Source organism: Camellia sinensis, chromosome 15 (assembly GCF_055761805.1).
Source record: "Camellia sinensis isolate YWXY chromosome 15, ASM5576180v1, whole genome shotgun sequence".
In the NCBI taxonomy this organism is placed as follows: Eukaryota; Viridiplantae; Streptophyta; class Magnoliopsida; order Ericales; family Theaceae; genus Camellia; species Camellia sinensis.
Window position 1 is genome coordinate 91,707,838 of NC_138975.1, and position 11,504 is coordinate 91,719,341.

The window sequence follows — 11,504 nt, forward strand, 5'->3', positions numbered from 1 at the left end:
CCTACACTCCGGAGTCGACCTCACACCCTCCGGGACAAGTGAAAACTCAGAATTGAAACAAACAAGAACGAAGATGTAACGCCCTCGAAATAATAACATTAAACCAACATTTTAGACATGCATTGATACCAAAGAAATCGACCATTTCTATTCATCAGAGTAATTCTTACAACTGTATTACATGTTAACAACAAAAGCAAATGCCTTAAGGGCTTACAGCTTTCCAAGTTAACACTTGGTTACAAAAAGAAGAGTGCTAACTCAAAACATATTAAGCCCTTGGCCTGAATTTACATGTAATACATCAAAATAAACAAAAGAAAGAGTCTTCAACTCTCATCATCATCCAAGCTATGTCCTTGGGGGTGGCATACTACCTGTACCTGAAAATAATGTCCCATAAAGGGTGAGCCAACGCCCAGTAGAGATATGCTAAACACAGTATGAGCAATAACTAAGACATCAGCAATTGATAATTGTTCAATTTTCATCAACCAATTCATAACCCATTTCCATCTCATGACCACTACGTTCATGTTTCATTTCAGTTTTCCATGTCTTATCAATTTCACAATTTACATCAATGGCTCAGAACCTGGCCAACTACTTATATGAGACAGTGACTCATATTAAACATTTCTTATTATCACAATAGATAAACATACTAGTTGTATCAACATCTCAACAGTTAAGCATACAAGTTGTACCCACATTTCAACAGATATGCATATTAGCTATACCAACACTTCCAATGACAAGCATATGAGCTGTATCAACACTTCCAATGACAAGCATATGAGCTGTATCAACACATTATCTGACAAGCATATGAGCTGTATCAGTGGAGTCCATCCCCTATCTCCTCCAAAACAACATCCGGTTTAGAGGTCCATCCCCTATCTTCCCCTAAACCGTGGAGTACATCCTCTATCTCCTCCCCCACACACACAATGCATATATACACAAAGGTCATATACACAATCAGTCAATACATAACGTTAATGTATTCTGTTAACCGTCATATTCTATGACATATCCAATTGATTAGTTTTAGTTTGCCTAATCATCATGCATTGTCTACAACAATCGAAACTACCCTCCACCGGTAGCCCAAGCAATTATTTCTAAACAGGTAATAAAAGCTCCAACAGATAAAATATCAATATTTTCAAAAGTGAGCGATTTATAAATCCAACTCCATCATTTCACAACATAATGAGCCAATTTCATTATTTCCAACTCAATTCCATTAGTTCACAATTTTCCCAAATTAATTATACCAATTAATTTTTAAAACAACAATTTAGGGCTTTTACCCCCCCAACTCTCGATATTAACCCAAAGGTTCCAATATTACTAACCAACAACAATATCATCATTTTGAAACCCAAAATACATATTATGAGCCCAAAATCATAAAACCCTCTTTAACACATTTTGAAACCCTAAGTCCCAAAATCAACCATTTAAACAATAGGCTCAAAATCTAGGTTAAAACCCATAAGAGTGAGTAGGAATCCCTACCTCAAAAGATGAGACCCAACGAGGAAGATGGTGAAAACGAAGTTGCTCCAAACCACGAGTTTCTCAGATCAAAAGATAGTCCTCGACGATCAACAACCTTTTTGTAAAGGCTAAAGGTGAGGAAAACACCCTAGCTAGGTCAACATCTAGAGAGAAGGCAAGGTTTTAGAGAGAGAGGCTCTCAAATGGCCTTTTCGAAAAAGTAAGAGAGAGAAAGGATGAGAAAAAGTGATTTAAAATTGCCTCACAGCCAACTGATATACGACATTCCCGCTCGAGCGGAAAACACAACGCTCAAGCGTCCTGAACAAAAACTAGGTCCGCTCGAGCGCAAAAAGACCCGCTCGAGCACCAAGACACAAGAATAAAGTAAACCCGCTCGAGCGTGAAAACCAGTCCGCTCGAGCGCAGATTTCCTACTCCCAGAACTTACACCCAAAGGTACTACCCGCTCGAGCACCAACAAACCCGCTCGAGCGCCACCGCTCAAGCATAAAGAAACCCGCTCGAGCGTAAAAATCACACCTGCAGAAGTTTTGCAGGGACACGAAATACTGGGGGTATGAAATCCCCGCTCGAGCGCAAGAAGACCCGCTCAAGCGGAACGCCTAAAAACTAGACAACAAGGAATTGAAACCAAGGCCTAACCAACCTGTAACAACCCCACCCAAAACATCCTAAAACTCAATCAAGCGGAATTAAGGGACGACAACAAGGTGTACCACCACCAACATCACGGAACCGAGTCCGAAATACAACAAAACAGTAAAGGGACAACCGGGATCGCTATAGAAGATTTTCAAGAAAAGTTTTCAAAAACAGCGAGCTCAACTGTTAACTGGACCACACTTTGGAAATCCGACATTTCAACGAAGGTAAATCCAACATAACCTAGGAGAACAAAGCAAAGTTCGCACCGGTCATCACAGAACGTTTTTAGTACGTAGTTGTCACTCAATATGATTATTTAGTATGACAAAACTTACAATAATTCTAATATTACTTAGCATTTAGTCTCATCTAATTAATTTTCTTATACTCTTTATGGATGTGTTGTGGGGTGCTAGGAGGCATTACTTCTTGACGAGTAGGTGGAGTAGCCTATTTACATATCTATTTATTGCACCAAAAAAAAAAAAATTTAATGACAAGTAAAATCATGTTTAGTGGACAAATGGTTGATTTTGTTCAATAAAACAAAAATGAATGACAAGTAAAATCATATATCAAAAAAGTAAGTCTCATGAATTTGGTTCAATTGATTTAGTTTTATTGTCTTATTATGTTTTCAAATGTGGGTATGCTTCATTTGAGAGATTTTAATCTTGTAAGTCTATAAAAATATTTATAGGATTAAATGATCCATAAGTCATGAATATAGGATTTATTAGTATACCCCTTGATTTAATTATAATGGCTAGACAATTAACTTAAATTGTTTGATTTTATTAAAATAATAAAATAATTATTTTGCACTTAATTTGATTAAATTGAAGTTAATTTGGAATAATGTGCTATATAACTGAAAGGGTAATAGCTGATTTTTTCAATTAATTGGATGCACCTCGCGAGATGAGTAATTCAAATAAATGGGGTAAGTTTGATTAGCCAAAATTCCTACACCTCAATAGGAGGTCAGTAGTTCGAATTTTCACACCTGCGTAGGTCTTATTCTTTGTACGGTAATTAGACTTTGTATTTGATTTTCATTATTATGATTATAATTCATTAGGGTTCATTATAATATCTTACATGAATCAAATTTATAAATAAAGCTTTGAATCAAAAAAAAAATATATATAAATAAAACAAAAATTTGCGTGCTACAGCTGTTCCCTTAAATCAAATATGGCAATGAAGAATATCTTCCAAAAGATTTGAGTCTTCCAATCTATAACTAGGGTATTGCTCTCTCTCTAGATTGTATCATCTAATTCTCTTTCACTCTACTTGTGTCTGTTGGTTGATTTGCAAGTGCTTCGGTTATCTCGATGGAGGGTGATGAAAAGGGTAAGAAACCCATGAAGCGAATTGAGAACAAGAAAGCTCTGAGAGTTACTTACAAGAAGAGAAAGGACTGTGTTATCAAGAAGACAATGGAGCTGTCGATTCTCTGCGCTATCAATGCCTTCACACTCTGTTTCGGCCCCAATGGAGAGGTCGACACGTGGCCCCAAAACCCAAACGAAGTGAAAGCTCTGATCAAGATGTACAAAGAGTCTGCCAAGAAAAGCCCGGTTAGGAAAACTTGTGAATCTTCTTTTTCTGATTGCTGTTTGGGTGCTGAGAAAGTTGCCAAGAAAGTTTTGGTGGGGAATGAGGATGGTTATGGTTGGCTTGATGGGTTATCGGCAGAGTCGGCGATGAGTTTCTTGGGAAAGTTGGAGTCAAAATTGGAGGTTTTGAAAGCAAGAATCGAGTTCTTGAAGATGATGAAGGAGCAGAAAAACAGAGGGGCAGTGGTAATGGGGAAACAAACAGAGGAAACTTCTTGTTGGTTTGATGATACGAATTTGCAGAAAAACAGAGGAGTAATCGTAATGGGGAAAGAAACAGAGGAAGCTTGTTGGTTTGATGATACGAGTGCGATCGACAATTTTGAGGAGGACGATCTTGCAATGTTGCTTGACCTTTGTCACCAGTACCAACTTGGCATTTTCTGATCTGTTGAGAGAATTCATACACTTTTGTTGTTGTCTTAGATTTATGGGTAAGCTTTATAATTATACTAGGAATTTAGCAAAGTATTGGGGAATATCATCATATTCATACCTGTATTTTATTTGAACTTCACATTTTTGTCATTAGCTATGTAACTTTTTTCCGAAATTTCCACGAAAACAATTGGTAAATGTACAGAGGTCTGTCTCAGTTTTGTCTTGCTAGGGGTCTAGCATTCTTTAAATATGATGCATACACATTTTCTTTATTTGGTGATCAACACCTGTTTGTGTCACTTTCTATATTTTTATTTTGTAGTGCAATGCTTTAGTGCAATGTTAATGAGCATATGCGTATGGAGAAGTTGAGTTTTTAACCCAGTAAGAAAGGGTCCATCATTTTCAATCACTTTCACAACTTGTACAGTGGATTGGAATGAAGACATAATACAGGTCTTACTATCATTGAATAATCATAATCAATAAATATCAATGACTAAATATTCAATTGATCTGTGTTTGCTATCTGTTTTGAGATTCTAATTCACGTCACTTCCATCAAATTTTTGTCAATCATATAATTAGGGGGAAAAAACAACTGTTTTTATCTATTTTTTTGTTGAAATATATATTTATTTTTTTTATTTCAGTAATTATATCAAAAGTATGATAGTAATTATATATATATATATATATTTTTTTTTTTTTTAAACCTCAAAAGAGGAGAGTATAAGTTATCATAAAAGTTGCTAGTTAAAAGAGTGATCAATAGTTAAATGTTATATTTTTCTCTCCTCCTGGACAATTACAAATTTTAGTTGAGTAATTACCGGATATAGATGGACCAGACAAAGAGTTTGGTGGCAGTGACCCCTTTCCAAACTTCCCAAAAAATATTATTTGGCCAATCCTATTTTAAGTATTTATAATTATAAAAAAAATTAAAAAAAAAAAAAGCATTTTGGCCTATACAAAATTTATATAGTTTTATTTTGGTCCCTTGAAAAGCTGTATAATTTTAATTTGATTCCTCCAAAAATTTATATAATTTTATCCTGACATCCTAAACCTCACAGAAATCTAATTCAACATGTCTTATCAACAAAAAAGATTAATTATTGAATGTAATGTTGTATCTCCGTAAATATAGACTTTCACCAATAAATCCTTTTAAAAGGCAACATTTGAAATAAATGTTGTGGAGGGGTAAAATATTGGCCCAAACCCAAAGCAATTGGGAAAAGCAGACCAAAAGAAAGGAAAGTCCCAAATAAATTTCTAAGGAGACCATTAGAGATAGTTGGCAAGATAAAGACACGTGGCTAGGAGCGTAAAGAGCAATGAAGAGTAAAAGATCTCCTTTGAAAAAGAGATCTGCGGAATGAAAGTGGAACGTCGGATTTATCTTCACTCAACGGTACAAACATCAAAGTAGTAAGTACAAGAGTATAGATTAGGCCTACTAGACGGTAAGTCTGTCTGATCAACTTGATCCGACAAACGTAACACTTGGCAAGCTGGCCACTAACATCTGACATAATCTATGCTGTCTATAGGAGGATGATCCAACGATCAAAGTCAAAGGCAACTTGACTACTCGTCCAATCAGAGTCAGGAGTGGACAGAACCCTCAAATCAAATATTGATCCAATAAATGGGATTCAAGTCTGGAAAATTATAAAAGGCAAAATAGGTGAAGCAAAAAAGGACATACTAGAGGTAATTCAAGAACCCTCCTTTAAATACAAATTCTCATGGCCGAACAATATTCTCACTTGACCGTCGGAGGGTCCTCTCGACTAATCCTGATCGGGGGTGATCATTGACGTTTGGGTTTCTTTCGGCAGAGTAAAAAAAAAGGACATGTCATCTCGCTTTCTTTATGGAGAAGAATTCTATCTTCCGCAAATGCAAGGAACAAAATTGCTAAGCCAATTTATTTGCAGTTTTTCTATTTTAAATATATATTTTATAATTAGAAAAGATGTGAACTCAAGTATATAATTTTGGATTAAGAAAAGGTTCCTTCTATACGATAACGCGTTCAACTAATCTAATCCATTATAAAGCCATAAAATGAGAAATTTCAATTAATCCAATTTATTAAGCCATAAACTTAAAATTTATGGAGTAATTTTTTTTAAAAAATTTTTTATTGAACCAATATCCAATGACACTACAACAAATATAATTTTAGAGAAAAAAATTTAGCAACAAAATCACTTTTTAATAACATAATATTTTAGTTTTAAAAAATATCATTTGTTGTTTTAAATTTTAGTGAAAAAATTGGACATTTAATAATGAATTCTTATCCATTTGGGACCAAAATTTTCCTCTAAAATAAGTAAGGAAAATTTACCCATAAATCCTATTTTCTGAAAAGTTGAACCATTTAGTCCTAAAAATTTTCTTATGCACCATTTAGTCCATTTTATTTTAGTAATGTTGTTTATTTAATTTTCATTATTCTGGAGGTTACAATAGTACCCTTTTTGTGGAAGGTTTGTTTCCTATAAATCTGCAACATCATAAAAACATCACTGACAACATCAAGGATGAGCAGTCAATGAGCAAAAATCTGCAGATCCGGGGGGTTCGGGTTCGTGACGTTCAAGGATGAACAGTCGATGAGGGACGCTATCGAGGGAATGAACGGTCAGGATCTTGACGGGCACAACATCACTGTCAACGACGCCCAGTCCCGCGGAAGCGGTAGTGGCGAGGGCGGCGGGTTCCGCGGTGGTGGCCGTCATCGTGAGGGTGGATATGGTGGTGGTGGATGTCGCTGATGTTGATGATGGAACTAATGTTGATGATGTTGATCATGGCCCTGATGTTTGATGATGTCTACCACTGATGTTGAAGCCATCAGTGTGTGTATGTGCATGTGTGTTGAAGCCATCAGTGTGTGTGTGTGTGCGTGTATCAGTGTGTGTGTTATGCGCTGGGTGTGTCTTAGAGAGAGAAGGCAGAGCTGGGTTTGGTGTGTGTTGTGTGTGTGTGTGTATGTGTATTGAAGCCATCAGTGTGTGTGTGTGCATGTATCAGTGTGTGTGTGTTATGCGCTGGGTGTGTCTTAGAGAGAGAGGACAGAGCTAGGTTTGGTGTGTGCTCTGTGTGTGTGTGTGTGTGTGTGTGTGTGTGTGTGTGTGTGTGTGTGTGTGTGTGTGTGCGCGCGCGTGCGCTCGTGCGTGTATCAGTGTGTGTGTGTTATGCGCTGGGTATGTCTTAAAGAGAGAAGACAGAGTTGGGTTTGGTGTGTGCTCTGTGTGTGTGTGTATGTGTGTGTGCGTGTATCAGTGTGTGTGTGTTATGCGCTGGGTGTGTCTTGGAGAGAGAAGACAGAGTTGGGTTTGGTGTGTGTGTGTGTGCGTGTATCAGTGTGTGTGTGTTATGTGCTGGGTGTGTCTTAGAAAGAGAAGACAGAGCTAGGTTTGGTGTGTGCTCTGTGTGTGTGTGTGTGTGTGTGTGTTGTGTGTATGGTGTGTATGAGTGTGGCTGCTGGGTGTGTGTGTTAATGGTGTTTTGTGTGCATGGTGTCTTGTGTCTGCTAGAGAAAGGAGATACGTGTGTAGCTGGGTCTCCATGTGAGAGAGAGAGAATGCTGGGAGAGATGAGTAGTGTCTAAATTAGGGTAATTACGTCCCTCAGAATTTTTTAGGACTAAACGGTTTACTAGAATAAAAATGGGACCAATTGGTTCATAAGTTTACATTTTGGGATTTATTGGTAAATCTCCCAATAAGTAAATGGATGAAATTATTTTATTCCTAAAAGTATACTATTTATTAGGGACATTTTTTAAATTTGTCACTAAAAGTATATTTTTTAAATTTTTTGTAACAAAATTTACTAAACCAAATTATCACTCTTTCATCAGATATTCAATTCTCCTGAATTTCTCGACATCAGTATTGTTTGTAGAGAAAATATAGAAATCCATAAAGCTAAATTCACGCAACCAATAAAATGTAAAATTTATTTTATCCTCTTGTAATTTAAACTACGAATACATTGTGACTTAAACTCCGAATACGTTACTTTTTATAGTTCAAATATTGTAAGAAAGCCTCACCGATGTGATTTTAGACTAAAACATATCGATTAACTATATATGTGTGAAATTATTGTAATACTCTCAAACCTTATACTTTCTTTTTCCTTTCTTTGTCCTATTTCATAAACAATTTATAATTTATAACATTAATTCAATTAAATCACAATTAATCATATTTTTTTAATTATTTATTGTAATTCTTTAATTTTTAATCTAATTTTAATTTAATTATATTTTAAGTCACAATTAATTTTAAATTCGTAATTATTTATTTTAATATCTATCTTTTTAATCTAATTTTAATTTAGTTATATTTTAGATCAAATTTTAAATATTATTTATTTTGTTCTATATTTTAAAACCAATCATTAATTAAATTTATCTTTAAGATAAATTGTTATTTATATTTTAATTTAATTTAATTTTAATAAACATCTTAATCTAATTTTGAGTTTGGAGAAGATAAGGTTAAAACTATCTTTCTATTGTGTTAATTTTATCTTATTTAAATAAAATAAAAAAATTCAAATCCACTCCTTAAAATTGTGTGTGATATTTATTTATTTTTAGATCGGTGTTACACACAAAGGTAACCCGAGAAGGGGATGAATTGGGTAATTAAAAAAAATATGACCAGAAAATAGATTTCAAATGACTAAGTAAATGCAGTAGACAATCAATTGATACACAGAAAATAAAGGAGAAGGAAAGAAGAGCTCAAACACAAGGATTTGTAGTGGTTCGGCTCACCGGCCTACATCCACTCTCAAGATACCTCCTTGAGAAGTTATTCACTATGAATCAATGCACCACCAAGCTTTACTTAGATTGTGAATTTTTACAAAGGATTTACTTCTATCTGTTGAGGACCTCTCAACTAGATTCATTCCACTAGTCTTTGATTCCATACATTGCAACCACCATGTTTTCCACACTTGTTTTGGCAACTTCAATGGCCTGGGCCTGTTGGATCTTCATTCGATCAATATCGTGCTGCATCTCAACTTGCTAAAAGAGAAGGTGTTGGGCCATGGAGGCCAACTGATCCATTTTTTGTTCCATAGCAGAGGAGGATAAAGTAGGAGCAGAGTGGGATGATGATGGAATGTCAGAAATAGGAATGGATTGGGAATGTATAGCGATCCCGATTTTTCCTCTATTATGTATTGTGTTCCGGACTTAGGTTCTGTGGTTGTTGTTGTTGTTGTTGTTTTTGTCTATATCTTTTTTACATCCTTTAATTCCTTGTATTTGAGTTTTGGAATGTGTTAGGTAAGCTTGTTACAGGTTGGTTATGTTTTATAACAAATGGTCGCTGCCCAAAATTTGGCTTCTTCGCTCGAGCGAGGCTTTTTGCGCTCGAGTGAGGCCTGGGTATTTGCTTCTCCGCTCGAGTGAGCATTCTTGTGCTCGAGCGAGTATTGTGGGTCTTCAGATTTCTTTTCAGACGCCCCTTCCACTGGAGTAAGCTTTCTTACGCTCGAGCGAGGTCTGTGTTATTTGTCTCTTGGCTCGGGCGAAGACTCTTGCACTCGAGCGTGCGTAGCGTCTAGTTAGACCTGAAGGTTGGTGATCTTCGCTCGAGCGAGGCTTTTGTCGCTCGAGAGAGCTCGCTTTATGTTTTGTGGTCCTTTGCTCGAGCGAGAACTCTTGCGCTCGAGCGTGCATCTGAGTTACAAACCTGAAGCTCCTCGTTTTTCGCTCGAGTGATGCTTCTTGCGCTCGAGCGAGGTCTGTTTGTGTCTAGTCGCTCGAGCGGCCATTCCTTCGCTCGAGCGAGCCCTGTATATATCAGTTTGCAGCAGCGGGTTTGAACATCACTTTTTCATCCCCATTTCTTTCCAAACCCTAGATCCAACTCTCTCTCTCTCTCTCTCTCTACATACTACTTCTCTCTACAAATACACTTAATCTAGAGGGTTTCTATCCTACTCTCTTTGTATAAAAGTTAGAGCATCTCTTGGGCTATCGTTGGATCCGAGAAAGTGTTGATTTGGAGCACTCCCAAGTTTCTTCATCTTCTCCTTTGAGTCTCTCCACTTGAGGTAGGGATAAACTACTCCTTCTTATGAGTTTTAACAGAAATTTTGGTTATTTTGTATAAGTGGTGGGTTATGGAAATTTTGGAAAAGTTAGGGTTTGTAGTTTGAAATATTTAAAAGAGGGGTTTTCAATTTTAGACTCTATTTGTATATGTGGGTCTTGAGATGGAGTAATTAGTGTATAAATGTTGAAATGGTGAGATTTGGGCTTTTGGGTCAATGTTATGGAAATTGGAAAAAATGCCCTAATTAGGAATTAAATAACTATTTGGTATAAATAGTAAATTCATTGTGGAATTATGAAATTGGGAAGGATTGTGAATTGATGGTGTGGTTGGATTGAATAATCACCCACCTATGGAAAAATTGATAAATTATCTATTTGGTAAATTTATTATCTGTTTAGAAATAATTGTTTTGGGCTATCGGTGGAGGATAGCCATGATTGTTGTAGAACTGTATGATGATTAGGTAAATTGAAACTAATCAACTGAATTATGTCATTGAATATGACAGTTGGATTGACACATTGAATATGTGCTTTAATTGATCATGGTATATGATTAAATGTTTAAATACATTGTATATGTATTCTGTTTGGGAGGAGAAATGAGATGTACTCCATGGTTTGAGAGGAGATATGGGATGTACTCCATGATTTAGGAGGAGATAGGGGATGTACTCCATGATTTGGGAAGAGATAGGGGATGAACTCCATTGATAATTAAGTTGGCCAGAGTGTCCAGGGTAAAAGTCTCGAAATCTTTTATACATCTGAATGATGTTAATGAATTGAAGTGTTGATAGTATGAGTTGTAGTCTCATTTTAGATTGTTGATGAATTGAAGTGTTGTCTTTATGAGTTGAAGTCTCATTTGAATCATTTGGATAAACGAACCATGTCAATAAGATGAATTGGAAATAGAAATTAAACCGGTTTGAAAGATGATTATCAATGTTGATGGAATATAGAATTGATGTAAACCGATATGTATGAGTTGAACATTTATCAAATGCTAAGGTTTTAGTTATTTCTCATATCTGGTTTAGCATATCTCTACTGGGCTTTGGCTCACCCTTTATGGGACATCATTTTCAGGTACAGGTGATATGCCGCCTCCAAGGACTTAGCTTGGGTGGTTTTGAGGCTGAAGTCTCTTTTGTTGTTTTGTTTATGTGTATATGTTTTTATTTCCAAGCTGAGGGCTTTAATTGTAA

The 11,504-nt window shown here is 36.0% G+C and overlaps 1 protein-coding gene across 1 annotated transcript; it reads left to right on the plus strand.

The window, feature by feature from the left end:
• Window positions 1–3,515: 3,515 nt before the first annotated feature.
• LOC114312331 (agamous-like MADS-box protein AGL63) lies at window positions 3,516–4,187 on the plus strand. Its single transcript, XM_028258568.2, has one exon. The coding sequence runs from the start codon at window positions 3,516–3,518 to the stop codon at window positions 4,185–4,187; it is 672 nt and encodes a 223-aa protein (XP_028114369.2).
• Window positions 4,188–11,504: the final 7,317 nt, after the last annotated feature.

Bases quoted from the DNA above. Each gene is read 5' to 3' on its own strand.
- LOC114312331 (XM_028258568.2), top strand. From the start codon at position 3,516: ATGGAGGGTGATGAAAAGGGTAAGAAACCCATGAAGCGAATTGAGAAC.